The 22,889-nt window shown below is 38.7% G+C and overlaps 1 protein-coding gene across 1 annotated transcript; it reads right to left on the bottom strand.

Moving 5' to 3' along the window:
* LOC146315518 (uncharacterized) lies at window positions 1–21,877 on the bottom strand. Its single transcript, XM_084736090.1, has 8 exons — window positions 21,738–21,877; window positions 15,646–15,725; window positions 13,560–14,658; window positions 8,757–8,920; window positions 6,917–7,097; window positions 4,091–4,154; window positions 3,459–3,558; window positions 1–526 (listed from the first exon to the last, which is right to left on the bottom strand). Exons 2-8 carry the CDS (start codon window positions 15,697–15,699, stop codon window positions 497–499), a joined length of 1,692 nt encoding a protein of 563 aa, XP_084592216.1. The 5' UTR covers window positions 15,700–15,725; window positions 21,738–21,877; the 3' UTR covers window positions 1–496.
* Window positions 21,878–22,889: the final 1,012 nt, after the last annotated feature.

Here is a 22,889-nt window from a genome sequence, read left to right as displayed (position 1 = left end):
TTAGTCATTTTCATCTCTTCATGGTCATCTCCCCTGGCTCATTTTGTGGTCTTTGCAGTTGTATTGCGTCTCTCTGTAGTTGTCTGTCATCTCTTTGTGATCATTCTGCATGTCTTTGTGGTTGTTTAGTGTCTCTGTGAGTGACATTTTGCAGGTGAAACCCTGGGCTTTGTGCTTGTGCCCTTTCGATAATCCATCCATGCTTTGTTACATGTGAGATCAAATAATATTGATATACACTGGTGACAAATGAAGGAAAGCACTCTAAATGTGTCTTCTTGTCACCCTGGTAACTGCAATAGCCTGTTGACAATGTCAGCAAAATCAGTTCCTTTGCAGAATGCAAGAGGATACAACAGGAATCGAGCCTTAATAAAATGAACACATGCACAGACATGGCAGTGATTTGCACAACAGATTAACTGAATTAAATACATAGACAGACATATACATTGAGAAAAGGGAAAACCCAGGCTGGTGAGTGAATCAGACCCATTTATCGTTGCAGGATCTGGTCCAAGAGTCTCTGCAAAACAAGAAAAACAACAATGATACAGATAACTTCCCTCCCAAAAAAAAAAAAAAAACAGATCAAGAACACATCTATCTGCACTCAGTCCTCCCCTCCCTCAATCTCTTAAGAGCAGCTCTGCATCACACAGGAACGTCTCCTGCTGCTAAATTGGCTTTCACTTCCATCAGCTTCACCCCCGAGGTGTCCAAGCCCAGGTAGGGGGAATAATTCTAACTTGCTATCTGACCAAACACCCCGCTATGCAATCACCCTCTTCTTACAGTGCTACCCAACAGCTGGAATCTAATTTCAGCCAGCATTCAAAACCACCCACCCTTCTACCCGCCACTATCAGACCACACTGTGACTCTTCTCTGGGCTCTACCTCTCTGTGTGTGTGTGTGTGTGTGTTGGAGACTTCCTAACAAAAATGAGGCCTCTAAAGCACACACACGACTTGGTGTTTATCGGGAAGGAACACGCTCCTTTTCTCCCAATCTTGCTGTGGTTGAGCCGGGCTAATAGCTTCATTTGAGAGGTGGCGAGGTCACACTGGCGTCGACACAGTCGTGCCTGCTCCATTTCCCCAAGAAATATATAATATTCTCTTACAGAGACATTTGACGTCACACTGAGCTCTACAGTCGCTGTCAGCGTCAGTGAACCGCACAACGCTGATTTACTGTAGATTCACCGCTTCCTTAAAAAAGAAAATTGTTGGTGGTGAACCTAAACACTGGCAAATGGGAATGATGATGATCATCTTGAGTAAGATACTGGTAAAAAAAACACTCACATGTACTCTCTGTCTCCCTCTCTCTCTCTCTCACACACACATACACACACACTGACACTTATCGGAAACATCTCTTCACATTTTTCACATCTCACCTGACTGACAGTGAATTCATTGTTGTGGTTAGGTTATAATGGGAGGGTGAGTGAAGGCTGACTACAAGTGAAGCTGAATGGATCTGTCTGACACTGCATGGCCTAAATATATCATTCATTTGCCACATGTCCCGCACTGTGGGAGGATGTCAATACTGCCTGTTAAAGCTGCTCCTATGCATCATGTCAGCGGGGTTTAGAATAAGAAATGAGTAATATTAAAGCCACAATCACACTGTGGTATTAAGACTGAATTGGGCTTAGTTGTTATGCAGAAAGGCATTTGTTCTTTAGTGTTTCCTGATCTGATTTTAAAGAAAACACCAGTAACTGAAAAGTAACAGATTTCACACAGAATATGAGGAAAATGAATAAACCTACATGCTGAATGCACATAAAGATGGATGATAGTCCAGTGTGATAAATGACAGAGGATCTGGCTTTAGCAGTCAAACAGTGACCTCTGCTGGACGAAGATCAAACCACGTCTCATTTTTTCCTCATGAACGATGCCCGTGTGCAGAAGACTGTCCTTTGAATTACACTGAACACTTCACACGCATAAGTGTGTGTGTCTAGATTTAATTAATAGATTTTAATTACTTATTACTATAAGAACTATGAACACTTTGAAAATACCAAAATAAATCAAAATATGCACCATAGTTTTGTTGTATTTGGGTGGGTTAAGGTAGATATTTGTTTTAAGCTCTAGTTTGCAGCAGAAATATCATAGTTTTGCATTTTCTGTTTGTTTTTTCTTTCACTTTTATTTCGTTTAAAATTTTTTCAATGAATTTTAGTTTTATTTTGTTTTCAGAGTGGGTTTGCTTGTTTTAGTTTAGTTTATTTTGTTTGTATATTGTTAAATTCTTTAGTTTTTTAAAAAAAATTAGTTTCAGTATTAGTTTTATTTTTTTTTAATTTTAAATCAATTGTAATATTGAAGGTATTTGTCAAGCACAAGATTTAAGGAGTTCAGAATAAGTATTAAAATACAAACACAACACTTGTGAAAGCAACTGACTCAAAGTCATAACTTCATAGACGTATGTACTCATTCTTCATGTTTGTTGTGTTGACAAATTTGACCAAATTGCCAAAGACTAAAACTAAAGACTTTTCCTGTGAATTTCTTTTCAATTAATTTAAGTTTGTACACAAAATTGTTCCAGTTAGTTTTTGTTTATTGCATTTTTAACATTTCAGTTAGATTAAGTGTTTTTTACATCTAGTTTTAGTTTTTAATTTAGTTTTAACAATATAATAACATTGTTTGCACTGTTTGTTTTATTTTTTTCATATACTCTTGTTTAATTTCATGTCACATATTTTGTGTCTGTCTGTCTTGGGATCTTGTCAATGTATCCTTGTGTTTCAGAGAAATAAACCATTTATATTCAGTCAGGAGAATGTTGACGCACTCGATAGATTAAAACATTGTTGCCAAAAAATCTGCTCTGAACATTTTTTAAAATTTAATTTCACAATTATAAGGTAACTCTGGCTATTCTTATTTAGTGGAAGGTGCTGTGTTTTTCAGCACTAAAAAGAAAATTAAACTAAGAAAATGTTGTACCTGCCCACTGCTCACCTCCTGGGCGACAAATGAGTGACTGAACATGTAGACCTCCCCCCAAAAAAAACCTCATTAACATCATTTCTTGCAAAGAGAATTCAGATGTTAAAATGAAAGCTTGCTGCAGTGTCAAACAGCACCAGATGTCTTCAGGACATGACTAAAGCACATTGTTATAAACTGTGGTTTATGTTTTGGATTTTAAATGTAGAATATGCAAGATTTGTCATTTGCTTTTTGTAAACAACACACCATAAAGATAGATGATTGCTGAGTCTCATTTCCAGGATGTCAAGACAGGAAAATGATGAGAAAAAACAACATACAGGTTCATACATTGTTTTTCTTAAGGAAAATCCTGCATAGTATGCCTTTAAGCTTCTTCTGTTGCAAGATTGTTTGTGTTTCTTGTTCTATTGATGAAGTAATCAATGTTTTGAACTGATCTGTGCAAAATTTAACTCCCAAATCTACCTTTTTAAAGACCTCTGCTCGCAATCTGTTGGTTTGTGATACAGCTCGCTTTTTCTCCTCTTCCTTTTTCTTCGTCACCTCCGGCAGCTTGTTGTAAATCCTACAGATGCACAAAAAAAGGCAAATTCATATGGGGCAGGAGAATATGGTATCAGAAGTCTGAGGGTAGCTGAGCCATGCCAACGGACTGGCGTGCCAGAGACAAGGTATTATTTAGCAAGACCACAGCCGGCAAAAACCTGGATCCACTGATAAACAGGTCTCACACAGACTCCTTTTTCACTCCCACAACTACAGCCAATTTGTTAAGAGATCCTCCGAGTCAGATAGTGTCGCTTTTGAAAAAAATTACAATGGGCAGCCATCATCTGATCAGGTGTGCCTTTCCAGATAAGGCAAGGGGAAAAAAGAACGAGATAAGGTATACAGAGGGTAGCTCGTATCGTCTGTCAAGACGCTCGGGCATCAAACATCTATTGTATCCATACAGTATGTATGTGTGGGTGTGTGAATGTGCATCGTGTTTGTGCGTGCATGGCAGATATGACAAACACGCATGATGGATTGTGCTGAATAAAAAGACAAAAACAAAGAGGGAGGAGAGATGGAGTGACACCGTCTGGAGAACTCACCGTCTGGACCTCAGCTGCATCTCTCGGCCTGATATAGACCTCTCTCTTGGCTTGAAAAGGTTATCTAGGACACGCACGCACAAACACACACACACACACAAAGATAGACACACACACACAAACACATACACAGGAATAACAAATAAGAATTAATATGTAAATGAACCTTGAATATGTTAATGAACAGTGAAGGTTGTGTGTGATCTCTCTTTTTTAGTTACACATTTGAGCACACACACACACACACGCACACGCATGGACACATATGAAACCCACACTCATACCAAAAATAGCTACATCCAGTCCTATTAAGTCCGACTCTTCTGTCTCTCACACATTGAATTGCCAGAGTGCCGCTGCTCAGGTCAACAGCTCCAAGACTCTTTGTTCATAATTAGACTTCAGACTTCAGTCACAGACCAGTGTGAGTTATTCAATGTGCCTAATCTCATGACTCCTTCATGACCTGTCAAAACTAAGTTAGAGCGCTTCAATTACCCGAGGTATTATACTTCATTCGTGTTTTACTCAAGGGTTGAGCAGTCAGACGTCCTCTACAGTTGGATTTGCTGCAAAGACAAATTGCTGTAAACAATCTGTTGTGATGAACGCGCAAAGCATTTGTAAGATATTCTGATATCACCCAACCGATGTAGAATCAATCAAATTCCCTGTCTAGCTTATAAAATCCCATATTTTCACAAAGCAGAGACAGAGAATCAAACAGCTGAGTTTAAGCTGCTGAGAGAAATGTTGGATCTTGTGTGCTCACTTCAACTGAGCAAAGCTCCGTCAGAGTTTATGAGTCTGACAGCTTCAGTATGAAAGACACATGAACAAGACTTCATCTTCAGTGTTCACACTGAATATACAACTGTAAGTCCTGCACAGAAATCATAATCTACATCTTTATCAATGTCAAACAATATTGCTACAATTTTGAAAAATACTATATTAGTGTCATACCATGTTATGATTCTAGGGATTCATCCAAATCTGAATATGTTATTTCAAAGAGCACAGCTACTGCGATGAAAACAAATATTTCTTCTATCTGAAGTTGATCATTATTATTTGTGAAAACATAATTTCCAAAATGTAATGCAGTAACATACAGAGTACTATCTAAATACATTTCACACAAATCCATAATTTTAATACTATGATATTATTATAATATATTGTAATATATATATATATATATATATATATGTATAATGTATAATATTCTACTTTAAGATTATTAATTATTTTAAATAATTACCCTCATCTGAAGAAATATATACATATATATATATATATATATATATATATATATATATATATATATATATATATATATATATAATGTCTTTTCTTTAATAAAGTTTCCATTTCCAATGCAAAACAGAACGATTTAGAAAACGTGTTGCAGTGTCTTATTGTTCAATAAAACTTTGTTTATTTAAAAATAAAAATAAAAGAGATGAAAAGTACAATATGAGGACATGGAAAAATATTTCAGAATTATATGCCAATATTATATCATTGGATACATTGTTGTCACAATAATTGTATTACCAAAGAATATTACGTTAGAAAATACATCAATTTCCCAATCGAATGCTATTTCTGTAGGAACCACGTCTACTTCCATTTCTCTATCTGAACAGATATCCAGACAGATAATTTTGTTGGTTGAACAAATACAGACACACATACTGTACTGACATTTCTGTGTACCTCTGTTAGAAACCCAGCGATGCAGAAGTACATGTGGATCTCTTACTGTGTAACCTGGTTGTATTCTATGAAAAGTTTACTTCATCTTTACTGGCAGCCAGGTAATCTTTATATCTTGCTGGATAGCATTTTTGACAAATGGTGGTTGAAACTTGTCATATCCAGTCCCAGTTCTTCACTTAGATGTTTCTCCATGCTGTGTTTGACTTGACATTATCTGTATTTGTAAATTTATGTGTATGACATTTTATTTTTTTCTCTATGACAAATGCTTGTTTGTTGCATTTTTGACCTTTTTTTATTCCTGGCTGCAAACCAGTTTTATCTGGGATGAAAAAGTTAGAAAAGAAAACATCTTGGGGATCATTACATTCTAGACTCGTCTGGTCTCAGCTTGAGAGTATTCACTGCATACAGAGCTTATTTTGGAGAAAAATCCTTCAGCTGATCTGCAATACTAGATAATGGCCACCAGAGAGCAAAGTTGGATAATTGCCACTACACACTATAAGGAGAACAATATGTAAAGTCCCCCCTTATTTCCTCTTATCAGCTGAAATTGTGGAAGCTTGCATGAATTTATTCAGAATCAGTCCATATTTCTCAAGAAACCAACATGACTCAGTGTGACATGAGCACAAGTTCCTTATTTACATATTTTCCAGTGTATTTGTGGCACTAAAATGTTTACTCCTCACCAGAAAACTATAAAGCAGCCTCCATCCCAACAGTCCTAGGATGTCGTGAATGTGTTAGTCCCTCCAGAAGTGATGGAACAACAGATCATAGAAGGAAAAAGATCGCCGTTAAAGATGAGGGTCTGCTTTGGACTGACTCCACAGAGACTATCTCAAAGTGCTAAAATGTGAATCACTTGCAGTGGTTGGTAGCGGGAATACCACACATCTTTTCACAACTTCCAGGATCTTCTATCATATGACTTGCAGCTGTTGGCATGCTGGTGGCGTAATGGGTAGTGATCTGAGAGCAGAACTGAAACCTTTGGACTGATTGTCTATTGTCCACAGAAATGAAATTGTATTTTATTTAATGGGTTACTTCTGCTTTCGCAGGTTTCAGTCAGAGTTATTCAGCTGCACTTACCACTAAGTGGATCCGGTGTGGTGCAGTTTCTCTTTTGCTTGCATCGATCCTCCCTGAGGCCCTGCACCAGGTCTGGATTGGAGTCCTGCAGCGCTCTCCTTCTCATAGCCCTCTGCTCCAACCTCCTCACCCGACCCTGAGATCGGCTGATGAAGTCTGGCCTGAAGAGCTCCAGAGCCTCCTGGGGGTGGGGGTGAGAGGGAGGTATACAGTAAGCAGCGTGTTGGTGGGACAAATACACTACGACTCATACACACTAATCCTGTGCAAAGAGAAAAAAAAAATCTTCATTGGGTTAGAATCTATTCTGAAAATATCCTTAATCTATTCCTTAACCTTGGAGAATCCTCTTCACAGCCTTGTAATAGCTGGAAGGTGTAGGCAACATGGTAATATTATGCTCAGCTTTAGTGGGGATAAAGGTAAGAGAGCTTTACTCACAGGGGGGAATGTGAATCCTTTAGAAAGCCTCACAAACCTCACTGAATCTTTACCCCTCACAGCCTGAGATAAAACTTGCTACATTAACTGGGTAAAAAGAAATGAAATTAAAAAAGGAAGAAGGAAAGTCGTGTAATTATTAAGGATTTTCTTTCATTCCCCCTCTACTTGGCAGAGGCTGTGACAAATACCAACCAAAGCAAAAGTGTAAAAATCACCCCTGAAGAGATGCCTCTGCTGTTGTGATAATGTTTATTCCAAGAGTAAACACACTGAGATTCTCTCTGTGTGGGAAACCTTAATTGAAACAGTCTAATACATCATTCCTAAGGTTTTAAAGGTTCCATATGACACAGACGGTGGACTTTGCCATATCTTATCACAGCCCTTGTGTAGTTGCATTGTGTACAATACTAAACAGCTTTTCATGGCATTTTCTTGATTCCATAATTGACCTTTACTTGGAGCCATTTTTTGTTGTGTTTGCATCCTCGGCAGCACTACTGATTCTTTGATAATTCATAACTTTGATGGATCAAAAGCAGTGGAACAAGTTGAAATTTGGAAATCAGTTTGCCACTGGGGATTAGGCTTTTTTTTGCTTGAACCTGCATAAATTAATATCCATGCAACAACCAACACAGTCGCCAAAATGTTCTCAGTAGGAATAATAAGCAATAACAAGCACAAGAACTTAGCACAAGATCCACTCAAAGGTGAATTCCACTGATTTTTCACATGAAAGTCAGTGAGTCAAATCATCAGTCAGAACTGTTGGCAGTCAAGTTGCATTGTGGATAATGTAGTTTTAATTTAGTTTTGAAAAGAAGGAAGAATGTGTGGCATTAAAAAGATGATGTCTGGTTCTGCTGCATCAGTTTAGATTTTCCTGAACACGTCCATTGTGAGTTTGAATTATAGTATATGGAAGTGAAATGCTAAATAAGTGGACAGTACTTTTAATGGGAATTTTATGGAGCTTTCAGTCACATCTTGTGACCTTCGTCAGGTTTGTTCAACTCAGTTTGCTCAGTTTTCAGGGACACCATCCCTAAAAAGAGGCCGGTTACGACCCATTCACTCAATTATTATTTCATGAGTTCTCTACTCAGGTCACATGATAACAACTGATCCTTCTCCATGACAACTTGGCAAACTCATTTTGACGACAAAGACCACGAGAGGTGGCCAAAAGCTACAGAAATATTTGATTGAGTGGACCTTGTGCTAACAATGTTTTGGTCATACTGCTTTTTCCAAAGATCTATAATGAACCTTCAAGCTCAAGGTTAGAACTGCCTTAGAGTTTATTTTGCTTGTTCCAACTGTGTAGTATATTTCCTCAAAGACAAGTCATTATTTGGAAAAAAAACAGAAGTAACAGAAATGTGTCTCCTACTTTGAGGCTGAGAGTCTTGGATGTTCCTTCCAGAAAATCAGCTTTCTTGTGGGAACAGGTCTTATCCAAAGCAGAGACGTTTTGTGACTCTGTGGACCGGTCAGGTTCTTGTCGTTGTTCTGTCTTGTCCCTCCCTGCTTGCTTGCTCCATGTTCTGGAGTCCACTTGAGAGACACAGACAGAGAGAAGGGAAATGACTGTGCATGTACTGTACTGTACTTAAAAGTTTTTGCTGTTTCTTATGTAGTTTGTTACTGTTTGTTGTTGACATACAGTATGTAACACAGACGACTGTATTCGTCCCCTCTGAGAGTGAGTTATAGCGCAATTTTCACAATGTTCTTGAGCTCCATCTACGCTTTTATGATTTGCAGAAGCATGAAAATGAACAGACCTCAAACTGACCCTAACGCACACACATGCACGCACACTACCCCCACAACTCATAGAGAGAAGAAACCCAGAGGGAACATGAGTGTGGCCTATGAATAATGTAAAAGATGACAGTGCATCCATTCTGCACCCGTAACCTCGTTCCTCTACCTTTAGTGGGATATATATCTCCTGAATACTTTGCTATGACCATGTGACATGTAGACGGAGCGTCATCACATGCTCCAGGAAGCACATGCAAAAATGTAATGTTGCCGGCCGAGCTACAGGATATGTCTCGCCCTTTAGGCAGGAATAAATATGAAGCCCAGTGAAGAAAACAAAAGTTTAAAGAGGAAAACACAGACAAACATAACTAAGGGATCGTGCAGAAAATAAATTTTGTAATGAGTGGAAAGAGTGGTTTAATAATTAAAAATGTTGTGCTGCAGTTGTTTTTCGTGAGACAGCCGTGTAACAGGGGAGGCAGGCAGGTAAGACTCTGAAACTGCTTCAGGCGGTGACATCACATTTTTTGAGTCCTTTCGGTTGTGACATCCACTCCTAGTACTGTACAGTACTACTCGATGCAAGTGAGGCACAGTAGATACACTGCATGGTTCATACAGCTTACCATACACCTGGACATTAAAGAAATAATTCACTATTTTTGGAAATACTACAATTTGCTTTCTTGTGGAGAATTAGATACAAAAATCAACATGACTCTCATTTTTTTTTTCCATGTTATGAAGCTATAACAGCCATTAGATTGACTTAGCATAAAGAATGTAAACAGGGGGAAACTAAAAGACGAATTATTTCTTGGGCAGGTGCAGTGACTTCTTTGAAGCTGTCATCACTGTGAGATTGTCTTGCAACAAGCAGAGACTCCAGGAAGTCACATAACCCCCCCCATAGAACCACCATTTGGTTGTTTCTGCAGATTAAACAAATGAGATACACTCAACAAAAACATAAATGCAACACTTTTGTTTTTGTTTCCATTTTTTAGGAGTTGAATTAAAACTTTATGCAGACAAAATGTTTTATTCTCTTTAATTTTGTTTACAAATTTGTTAAAATCTGTGAGTGAACACTCCTTTGCCAAGATAATCTGGACAGGTGTGGCATGTAGAGATGCTGATTAAACAACAGGATATTCTAAAATATGCAGTTTTTTAGCTTGAAAAAAGGAATTTATTCAGTACTAATCTGTGGCTATTTCACATTGGACTACTGGTAACATTTTTTTCTCCCATAAAGGGCAAAAACCACCCTGCTTGGCAAGTATCTATTGCCTTCTTTGGTTGGGTTGATTAGGCTTGAGGAGTGATTGGTTAGGTTTAGAGTAAGAATATCAGCGTAAACAAATCAGATTCAGAGCAGCCAGAACATCTTGATCGCCCCCTGTGATGGCTGGCTGCAGTACAGGTCATAAATCCTGCTCCCTCCATTTGAACAGATAGAATGTAGGCCAAACTAAAACATCAAAGTACACATCAATTAAAGAAATTAAATTCTGATCAATTTGGTTTCAATTTGTGTTTTGAAGATGTAAAAATAGCTTGACAGCTGAGCCCTGCTCGCAGCTGTATGGGCAGGAACTGGAGAGTACAAAACTGATCACTACTGCACAGACTCCGGCTCTAAATGACGGCACCAGTGCAGGATGGCGACACTCGTATCCAGGATACTCTGGCTTCAGTTTTGTACAGTGGGAGGAAGTGAAGACGTGGTGTCCGTTCATGTCAGTGAGCTCAAGCAGGTGCTTCTCAGCTTAAGGACATCAAACTTCCAGGGGACAAAAGGGGACTGGAGCTTTTCCCAACTGTAAATGTTAGTCTGTTTGCACAGTTAAAGGCTGTGAATTAATGCTCCAGTCCCCTTTTGTTCCATGGTAGGGTGGGTCACGACTTTGCCTTCCTTAATCAGCATCTCTATACACCACACCTGACAGATGGATGGATTATCTTGGCAAAGGAGAAGTGCTCTCTATTACAGAGTTTAAGATATTTGTGACCAAAAATTAAGAGAAATAAACCCTTTTTTTTTTTTTGTTCAAATCATAAAGCAAAAAGCTAAAGCATTGTCTTCATATTTTTGTTGTTAATCGGTGAACTTCAGAGGTTCTGATAGGTAGATTTTGTTACTCCTGGACAGATCCAGGCTAGCTGTTTCCCCTATATTTCCAGTTTTAGTGTGCAATCTAAGCTAAGCATCGTATTTGGGAATTTTCCAATTTTAGGTATCATACAAAGGCTTGGAGTCTTTGAGAGGCCTGCACGAATTATTAACAGACATATTGTCTTTCCTCTAGACGGTAGATGCAGCTGTCTTCTCTCTTCTGCTAGACAAGGGAATAACCTGATAGTGTTACTATGGCGGCTAAGGTCGGAGAGGTGTTTGTCTTGTCTCTCTGAAAGGAGTCGACGTAACTGTTATCATATCACTGACCCTGCAAGGACTGGGAGGGAAGGGTGCTAAGCTGTGGTCTCAGACCTTGTTCATTCATACTTCCTGTTTGGATTTGCAGACCAATAGTCTAGTTCTATATGCTGTAGATGTATTGGGTCTGATCTTATATTTGCATCATGACCATATCTGTGAATGTTTAAAAACTATCCCAGAGGACTGAAACTCCAGAACTGAAGGGAACGTCAGGACAAAGCCTGCACCGATTATTTCTTCATTCTCCTTGGCTGAGTATTATTAGACCAGCTTCAGCATAAGACATATTGAACTCCTGTGTACATTCTCCTTTCGATGTATGGGCAGAAGATAAGACACATTGCTGTGACTTGATATTTAGTGTACAGAAGTATCAATATTAATCTTCTCTTCTCAGAGAACAAATAAGCATATTTCTCAAAGGAAAAAAGATTTCTTTAAGATGGCATGTTTGAATTAACTGAGACTAGACATGCAGTGTAACATCCAGTTCTGTTGCACTGGGACTAGTGTGTTGTGTAAGTTACCATCAGTGGTGGACAAAGTACTCAACCCCAGCACTTGAGTCAAAGTATAGATACTCCTTGTCAAATATTACTTAATCACAAGTGAAAGTTGCTCAGTTTAAATTTTACTTGAGTTAAAGTACCAGAGTACTTGCTTTTAAAAATACTTGATTATTCAAAAGTATATCTTGCAAAGTACATTTTCTAATATCAATACATTGCTGTATTGTTTTCACAATGCATTTAGAGAACCTTGTAACTCTCTGAAACCACCTAATGATGCACTGAAATGCAGCCAAAAACAAGAAGGACAGCTATTGTTATTTTCTGACATAACTGCATTAAAATCACTGCATAAAATTAGACTGAAGCAGTCTGTTAAATAATTGAGATTTCTTTCTGGCTCCAGGAGCAGTATATACATTAATTATATGGTATTTTTCACCCCGATAAAAACAATCCAATATTAAAAGCCTACTTGGAATTATTTCTCTTTTTCTAATTATAATAACATCTTGAAATATCATTTTGTCTTCCTCCTGCCGTCACCATTACTGAGTTTTTTTTTAATGAAAGAGGGAGAGCTTGCTTGTGTTTGTTACAGAGTGCGCCTGGATGATGTATTTCCACTTTCATATCACTCCCAGTTGAGAGCGGGTACTGTGATTGGTTTCCTTCTGTGAGGAACACAGCATGTGGCCAATTGCATTTTAGAAAAGAAAAAAACAGTAACAGCTGACTTTAAAGCTATGCTTAGCCTAAAGGTAATCAAAAGTACAATATCTGTCTTTGAAATGTAATAGAGTGAAAGTTACAAGTTTCCAAAAAACAAATACTCAGGTAAAGTAGAGATACTGGTTACCATTTATATCACCCTGAAGAGAGTCCGCCACCAACAATTAAACAGGTAGCCCCTCAGTTGCATTAACCAAATTCTATTTCTTAATCCATCCTCCAGATAACCTTGAATTTATCCTCACTAATGTACCAGGAAACATGAATAAAGATTGTTTAAAATCATGCAAATTTAGTCTATCTTTAGATTTGCAGCCCAGTGTTAATATATACAGTTGCTAAGTTAAGATTATACATAGAAGTATTGCAAGTCAGAAGAGGATAAATGAGAGTGTTTGTTCTTTATTTAGGTCTGCAGTTAGACTGAGTGTGTGCGCACCAGTTAGGATTTATGTTAAACAGTGTGACTATACAGTAGGGGGAGTGTGGTGGGTGGGCGTGGTTCTATATTAACAATGCATGAGGTATAAATCAAAAGGTGAGAGGCAGAGTAAAACAAATGAATCTTTCCACCCTCTAAGATCACCGCAGCACCACATTCAGCTCGCTGCTACGCCTCCGAAATGTGATCTTATCTACAATAGCTTAAGAATATACAGACCACTGAAAGGAATATACAGATCAAATGGTGTGGGTACTTTAGATTTTCACCTGTGAAGCGAGGTGATGAAATTCATACCTGAGCCAATATTGGAAGTGTGCTGCCCGTTTCTGAAATTACTCCGGGTAAGGAAGGCTGCCTCATCTGCATTCTCCTTCTGCCTCCCAGCCTTTGTGTTTGAGGGGCTTGGCCCTCTGAATGACAATAATCCCAAAGTATCGCTGTGGCGCTGCGTGTCTGAATCATCAGCCTTGCTGTTAACACCGTGAACGGGTGCTATTTGTTCGACCTTGCGGGCTCGGCGCTTTGATAGAGGGCCTCTGCAGTGACCCAAACCGCTCCCCCGGCCATTGTGTTTGTTAGGGCCCAACATGGCCGTTCTGGGTCTCCCATAACCCTCGTTTGTTTTGGCTGGTTTGTTATCTGTCATAGATCTGCGGCAGGATGAAACACCAAGGCGGACAGACAAGGTGGACCTGTGCAAAGTGGGTTGACCTGCTCTTCTTTCCTCTAGTTCCACAAGGGAAATGGAAAGTGACTTGTCCAAAAACACAACAGAACTTGTGGACCTCAGAGGCACCTCGAGATGGATGCAAGAGCGGAAGGAAGGCTGCGAGGACAGGTTCACTAATGAGCCACCCATCGTGTCCTGCTGTCTGTCGCCCTCTGTGTAGCTCAGTCTACACTGTACAAGTTTCCTCTTTTCTCCATCTCTCACTGCCAATCCATCAGCTGGTGAGTAGGCCTGTCTGAACTCATTTGGCGTCACAATCGGAGGATTCGGTCTGCACATGTCCGGTTGAGAGTTTGACACTCTCATCGTGGGTATGGATGACGCTCTTCCTCCAAAAGTTTCTGGTAGTTTCGGTCGAGGTGATGCCCTCACACGCCCTGTTGGCGTGGATGGGTCCTGTGAGGTGGAACGTGATGGCAAGAACTTCCGTGCTATGATGGTGACCGATGAAAACGTCTTTGGACTCTCTCCCACCACATCTGGGACACTTGCAGTCGTGAACAGGTTGGAAACTCCACTGTGAGCTCCTTTATCTGCAGTCTGAGAGGAGGCAGAGTGTGTTACTGCTCTAAGGGACACACTCTCCTTCTCCTCTTGCCCCCGCCACACACCCCATGACAGGACATTCCTGTGCAGTGAAGCAGTGATATCCTTACTTGAGGCCTGTGAAATGACAGAGAAAGAAAAAGCTTCATATCAGAGTTGCGCCTCAAATTGACTCCTCTGCAAACTGAAAGATTCTGTAACTCAAATGAAACCAAGAAAGACTGCAAATACAAAGATATTAGTCACTGTGATGTGGTTGGGGGGACTTATTATCTGCTCTCCTGCTCGACTTGTTTCTTGATTTGTCTCTGTTGCCATGACAATGTGTAACTTGATGGGCAGCGCTCGGGGACAAATTATCCATGACATTCAAAATGAGTGATCCAAAAAACTCTGCACTATTTTTGTTTTTCAATTCAGAATAATAAAAAAAATCAAACAAACTTTGAACCCACAGATACTTGAATTATACATACTTTACTGCTGCCTTTGTACACAGGATACCTTGCCAGTTAACATTTTCTTTTCTCCTTGTTTGAAGGGCAAACAATTAAACATCTTCCTCAAACAGCTCTTGTGTTGGCTCACATTCCCAAGACTCAAATATCAGGAGAGTTTTAGACAAATATAATTTGGCTTAATGAGTAATTTTGTCTCTTACTTGAATGTAAACCACAGTAATGAAAATCTGAAGACATCACCCAATTAGATCAGAGATCAAACATCACATAATTATGGAAGAGACAGTATTTTGTTACATATTCAGACATGTTTTTTTTTTGCAGAATATGTAAATTCTGAGTAGTGATGTAAGTGAAGTAGATTTCTGGCTCAAATACCCATAATAACAATCACTTTAAAATGCATTTTGTTCAATAAGCATTCTCAGAAAATATAAAAATTGAATTTTTAATTCACTGGATGTCTTCTTCCTTCAGGCATAATCATTTGCATCTTTAAGTAACAAATAGCAGAAGCACACAGGAACTGATCACAGAGTGCAGTGAGCAGTGTATCCAACCCGTATTTGCAGAAACAGCATTTAGTAGCTTTGCAGGTCATAAGACCTCAGGTAAACAGATAAGTACACCAAGATCTGTTTACCTCATTGATGTCAGGTGTGCTCGGGAATCTCCAACTGCGGAAACCCACCCACATGGACCAGCTGTCTTCTATTTTTTCATCTGTCAGTTCAGAAACAGAAAAAAGAAATTGGCTGAGTTGCACCAACAGGGATTCATTTTTTAAACCTGATTGAATCATGGTTTAACTTGAAAATATGTTGCAAACTTTTAAGAACTTAAGATTAAGAAAGATTCAATTTAAATCTTCTTTAAAACTCAATTTAGTTTTACTCTAAACTAACTAAAATATTAAATTTAACCAAGACTTTAAACAAAACACTTTATAACTTTAAACTCAAACTTAAACTGTGATCCTGTGTTAAATTTAAACTTGAGGAGGTCTGACTGTTAAATAGCTGCCTTTTTGAGATGGATTGTACAAAATAATCAAATTCCTTGAAGAAAATTAAGGGACAAACTCAACCCACTTGTTTTATGATGCATCTCTTTATTTCACCCCAGTTGAACACAACACATTTTTGCTAGTTGTTTAGCTAGCCAGTAAACAATGTAATAGTTAGTTTGGGAATACAGAACAGCTGAAAGTTAATGATTTTACTGCTCTTTTATACTTACTAGCATACTAGTTTAGTTTTTAATTTTGCAGCAGAGTTCTGCTTGATTTTATATCTGGATTTAATCATTTTAAATCTACATTTAACACTATTATTATAGCTAAATTAATCTTTGTTGGTGCATCCCAGTCATATTGTACATGAGAGTTTAGCAGCTTCTGATTTTAACTAAGCTGCACACACTGTACATGACATAAAAGGGAAGTCCACTTCAAAGGCACACTCCTCAACTTGAAACACAATTATCCGACTTACCTACTCATCACAAAAGTACAGCTATCTTGTCACTGAAAATAGTCTTTCTGCTAATACTTCAATATCACATTATTCACTTCACTTTATCATTCCATCATTTATTCCATGCTTAGAGCCATGTTCATTCCCACCTATCAGCACCCAAAAGAAAAATCTCTCTCTCTCCCAGCCTCTCTGCTGCTCAGCTCAGCTCAGCTGATGATGACTCTCCTCCTAACGTAGTTATCTGCCGTGCTTGCCTGGCACATTTTGTATAATTCCTTAACACCAAACAATAGCTTAAATGTTTAGGCCTATTGTTTCTGAAGGCAGAGGAAGGGGCTTATCGACTCATTTTATTCACCACTCAGTATAATTCAGTTTTTTAATCATGATACACCGAGTGCACTGCTCTCAGTTCTGCGGGTATAAAGCCCGATGTAGCTATTACAGTCAATAAAACGGAGATTATAACAAATGGAGGCACAATTTGCTGTTTAAATAAACTTGTCAAGCATGCAAAGCATTTATTCTGCTTCTCACAATGTCACAGTGAGACCTTGCAAATTGAAGTCATGTCGTTGGCCTGTTAAGATGTTTGCATGAATGGCACAGTGCATATAATACAAGAAAAGTAATTATGTTTACCCCGTGTGCTCCACTTTGAGGTGGGTCACATGGGACGGGAATGCAGGCTTGAACAACAACACTGAAATAGAAGTTTATACATTCACAGTTTCACCCCAGTTTTCCTTTGATTTATTTTTGCCCAGCCAGCAAGTGTAATTGGAGGAACAACAACGTTTTTATAATGCTCTGCTCTACAGAAGAGGGTTGGATAGGAGTTTGTTTGCTGATGGAAAAGGACTGTGAGCAGGAACCCTGAAGGACATGGGGCTTAAAGAGGGGAATTAAACTAAATAACAAACACTGGAAACAATGGAGACGGAGAGTGACCAGAGTCTTTCAACTAAAGATGGATATTTTTAACATCAAACAGCATATATACTGTAGTATGTACAGTAATACATGCAGGAAAGAAAATGAAAATGAATACCACTGTATATATGGGTAAATGTGCATGTGTTATATGTGCATAGTAGAATGTAGGTTGTCTATATTGATGTATAAAATAAAGACACAGATGGGCGACATATTCAAGGAGAAACCTGAGTAAATGAGGAGAGAAAGATAACAAATGCTGATGCTTCAGTATAGAGGACTCAGTGTATTGTTTAAATATGAAAATGATGTGAATCATATGCTACTGCGTGGCCTTCAAAGTCACCAGATCTCAATTCAACTGAATACATTTGGTTGTTAAACAGCTCTCTGCAGCACCATCATCAAAACACAGAATGAGGGAATATCTGTTGGTGGAACGGTGTTCATACCTCCAGTTGAGTTCAAGGACTTGTCAAATCTATGCCAAAAGAGCATCAAAGCTGTTCTGGATACTTGGGGTGACCCAGAACTTTAATTTAAAAAAATAATAATATATTTGTTGTTCCTTTCATACGGTACATGGATAGTCTCCACTCTACTGTTCTCCACCAGCTTTTTCATTGGTCAGCTTTCTCATTAGTAATGTTGTTCTGTACCTGAGTACACTTGCATCATCACCTATGCAGCATTTGTTTATATTGTTGCTGTGGTCAAGAAAAGCCTTCCAATCACAAGAGCCCAAAAGCAGTCCTCTTTCTTGTTTTGGTACAGTTAGTTTTCAAACCTCTCACATCTTCCTCTTTTTCCCTGCATGTAGAAGAACTTACGGTGGCACCAAAGCTTGCAAAAAACGTGCATAAATGCACCATCTCCAGCATGGAAGTGCAGCATGATGGACTCCGTGGAAGAGAACCCACACCCTCTCCTGATGAAAAGCACTCACTCTAAGCTAACAAAAACACAACAATTCTTATTTTCAGGTGATTATAGGCTAATGAAAAACCACCAATATTATACTTAATTTCTGCCATATTCAGCTGAAACTATTCTGCAATACATGTGTTATTTACTCCTGTGGTCCAGTGTGTAGGATTTAGTGTCATTTATAGGTTGTAGGTTGCAACCAGATGAATTCTATATTTGCTCAACGTCTATTTCTAAGTATGTAGAAGAACCTATAACAAAACACCAAAACCTGAAAGGCTTTATCTAGAGCCAGTTGTCAATATACTGCTTTTTACAAATCATCTGAAATAGCTGCAGACTCATTTCAACAAGACAAAAGCATCTGAACTTCATAATAAAAAGTTTCTGATTTGGAAATCTCTGTTTGTGAACTGTATCATGATTATCATAACTATTACAACTTAGTGTTTGTGATTTCTAACTGCAATTAGTTATATGACATTTTTCAGTAAAATATCTCTAAACTATTTGCTAACTGAGTAAACCTATAAGCATCTACCATAGTCATAGAAAGTCTACCATGTATTAAATATATTAGAAAAAAATCAACTGAAAATCAATTATATTAATAATTTTCACACTGATGGAAATTAGTTAATTACAAAAATAGCTCCTGCTCATTTACATTGATGTGTGAAGTGAAATGTCGATTAAGGTGCACAAACAAACAAATAAACTGGACTTTTACAGATATCACTGCTACCTATGGGTGTATTTTCTTTCACCAGATGCATGACTCTCACCAAGCTGACTTCAGTTTTTCAGACAAAATATGATGACGGCAGGGACTCTCCTGAGGCCAAGTGCCGAGGGGAAGTCAGCGAGGTCGTGTTGGATGACTGATGAAATGCTGTAAAGGCTCATAACGAAAACACAACTTTTTAATTCTCATTTTTAAAAGATTATACACAAATGAAAACATACTTCATTATTAAATTTCTGCCATATTCTGCCAATAGATTCCTTTAAATCCTACACACTGAACCTTTAACCTTTTAAAAAAACGAAAGTATGTATTTGTGACTGCTTCTCAAAGATTCATGTCATTGGTTGGAACAAACGTGCTTGGGGCTGAGAGTCACAGACAGGCCAGGGAACTCGGAGTGTATTGAGAAAGACACTTTGTTGCTTTTGGTCTTTTTTATGTGATTTGTTGACATAAAAATACAGAATATAGCCAGTTTTGTCCTTTTAAAATAAACCTTATGCACCAACCAACAGATCTGCGGGAGACAGACAGAAATATGCAAGACGTGTGTGAGAGAAAAATAGAAACAGAGTGTGTGTTTGTGAGAGTGACAGCACACAAAGACCAAGCAGGGTTTGTGCTTGGCTGATGTGACCATATGCTTATTGTTGCATGCGTGGAAACCAGCGATTGAGTAAACCTTTGTGCTCCTGACAGTGCCAGGAACAGAAAGGGAGGCCATGGGACCTACAGCTGGTTAGGAAGCAGACAGACTGTGCAGAGCTGTGGGTATATGAGAGATAAACCCATCAGAACAGCCGGTGTCGAAATGAGGCTCACCGAGGAGCTCTGGGACAAAACGCTGGTATTCAGATGTGTCATATGTGCCAGTGTCAGCTGAGGTTATTTTTTGTCACGGAGGCTTATTATTCTGCCCTTTTACTTTGTGCTGTCTTTCATTTCTCTGCACACTGTCCTTTTTTACCCCCAATTCAACTATTTTTTAATGAAGAGAAACCTTGCCTATGAGACCCACCTAATGACTATGGGGAATATGTACCACCATATTTCAGTTCAAAATGTGCAACTGATGCAATGGTACATTACATTCTGAACAGATATGCCTATTGGTCAGTGTATCGTGGATTATGAACACATCATGACATGATCATCTGCTGCAGTTTCATACCAGTTTTCTTTATAAGGAACTGGTCAGACTGAGTGAAGTGCGCTGAAATGGTCCTGACTGCGGTTCACTGGAATGTGGTCACGTGGGCCATAATCTGTTTGAATTCACAGCAGGAAAACATACCAGTGGCCTCAAGAGGTATTTGAAGATATTCAACATTTATCCCCACCCGAGACCGCAAGAACAAACTATGAATGTCTGACACATTACCGCCTCTGTAGTGCTGAACAGTCAGCTTGGTTTTGGTAGATTACATTGGTTGTGACTGTGAGTGTAATATCTAAAATAACTGGTATATTAATTTGCCTTTGGCATAATTTCAGCAATTACTAATTATTAACATTTTTCCCTAACATTTATTTATTATTATCATAATATATAATTAGAACTACAACAATTTGACAATTACATATTTGTTAACCATTAAGTGTTTTGATAACTGATTAATTGTTTTAAGTATTTTCTTAAATTCTCTGAATTCAGCTTCTCAAATGTGAATATTTTCTGTTTTTTTTCTGGCTGCTCTATGACTGTAAACTGAATATCATTGGGTTGTGGACAAAACAAGACATTTAAAGGAGAAATATGTAAGACCCTAGAGATTAAAACTGAGTACTGTAATTGCAATAGCCAGTTGGAGCCATATATGTTATATTAAATAGGTTGAAGGCCTATTTTATATAGAACATGGTTGAAGTGAGTTGTTTCTCCCCTCCTCCACAGACTCGAAGCTCAGGCAGGCTGCTTGCAAGCTGCAGGGACATTTAACACAAGTGCAAGGCAAGTGCGATATTGTACTTTTCACAGTGACAAGTGACAACAAGTCCTACACTGTCATGACACTACAAGTTGATCAGCTGTTTATAACTGTCAGTTGTCTGTTGAAGTACAACTAAGCCCGTTATCCCAAAAACAAAACCCCACTGCTCCAAAAATATACACTCAGTTCAGTGACTACCTGCCTTACTGCCTGCCAAACTCCATTACCATTCTGCTCAGTTTAACTGTTATAAATATCAACCCCTTCTAAGAGATTACTGATGATTTTTTAGGACTCATAAACAGACATTAAGTCATTCAGCAAACATTCATCATCAATTTTATCTCTTGTTCTTCATGTTAATGAATGTGATACATGCTGGCTGCAGTGTTGTTGTTGGTGAAGCAAGTATTTCAATGTAGCATGTTTCATTAATTTCTGAGACATTTTTATTTTCTGATTTAAAATGTAAATATACTACAGATTTATTCTTTAAAGATTTCACCTTGGACTGTACAACTAATCAATGAATTGAGTAAATGATTGAAGAATTACTTAATAATGAAAATACTCAGTAACTGCAGCCATAACATATGTGTATGTAATTATTTTTTCATTGAGAGATACATGTTTGTTCTGTTATTGCTAAAAAGAGTTTAAGAAATAGAAACTCTACTGTCAAATACTTGCAGTACATATTGTGGAGCTGTCTTACCTGATAAAGCAGAGTGTCAGGACTGATGTCAAGATGTCAACGGTTTCTCCTGTCGCTGGAACAGATATATCCACTTCTGTCAACAGAGGCCACAGCGAGACCTGTCCTGCACTCAGCTGGGAGAATAACACATCCGTGCAGTCACCAAGTAGCCGAGAGCGCTTTGTGGTCTTTTCTCAAGCCCCTGAGGAAACTCCTCTCAGCTGACAGAGGATCAGGGAGCAAAGCACAACTCATCAGCTGAGTCAATATGTTTATACAAGTGACCCTGTGAGCTTATGTTAGTTTCCTGAGCGCAAAGAGCTGGATATGCTCTGCAAATGAAAGCAGAAGGCGAGCCTGTGTGTCCTTGGTAGAACTTTAACAGTGATGGTGGACACACATCAGTGGATCTTGATATTTCTCAGTTAATTCGTTCCCTGCACACGCCTCTGGTTTAGTTATGCTGGTTAAAAAACACCCAGCAGGGATCTCTGGTGCTTCCAGCAGCACTCTAGGCCTTATCCAGATGAGTTTGGTCCTCCAGGCAGGCAGCTGAGCGAGGCTGTCTACCCTTCTTCTCTCCTCCTCCGTCCCCAGAGCACAGGCTCAGGTAGCAGAACAGGTGACTGGCTCTCAGGTTTCAGGACTTGCATAATAGGTCCCCACTGCACAAGTTATTAATGGAGTCAGAGGCTCCTAGCAGCTCCTGCAGTTCGCCTTACTGACGCAGCAAAGACAAAAAAATATATATGGATAAAATAAAAATGAGGCGTTTACTCTTCTCGGTGCTTACTCAAACCAGTACTTTCCAGAGATGTTTTCCCAAAGCTTCTTAAAAAAGACACATACATCTTCTCGGAACAGATAGACCTGGATGTGGACAAAAGAACACAAAGAGAGAGTAAAGTCAAAACTATAAATAAATGTCGAGATATATGGTACAGCAGAGAAAGTGCTGAATATTCAAGTTATTGTTTCTCCCCTTTATAAGACGGTAGCATTAAAACTCACAGTAAAGTGCAGTAAGTTTACACTTTCTCCATGACGAATCACCCAGTTACCCAACTAAAACAGGAAAAACATTGAGGTATATTTCACTCTTGGCGCTACTCATGAGCCAGTGGGTATGCTGAATTCTGAATGAAGCAAAGTGATGATCAATGACTTATA

Source organism: Lutjanus erythropterus, chromosome 14 (genome assembly GCF_056507025.1).
Source record: "Lutjanus erythropterus isolate fLutEry1 chromosome 14, fLutEry1.hap2, whole genome shotgun sequence".
Taxonomy (NCBI): Eukaryota; Metazoa; Chordata; class Actinopteri; order Lutjaniformes; family Lutjanidae; genus Lutjanus; species Lutjanus erythropterus.
This window is presented reverse-complemented; position numbering and strand designations above follow the sequence as displayed.

Coding starts and splice junctions, on each gene's coding strand:
- LOC146315518 (XM_084736090.1), bottom strand. CDS start 15,699: ATGTGGGTGGGTTTCCGCAGTTGGAGATTCCCGAGCACACCTGACATC. Junction 14,659..15,645: donor GCACACCTGACATCAATGAG/GTAAACAGATCT, acceptor GTCATTTCACAG/GCCTCAAGTAAGGATATCAC. Junction 8,921..13,559: donor CACTTCCAATATTGGCTCAG/GTATGAATTTCA, acceptor GTGTCTCTCAAG/TGGACTCCAGAACATGGAGC.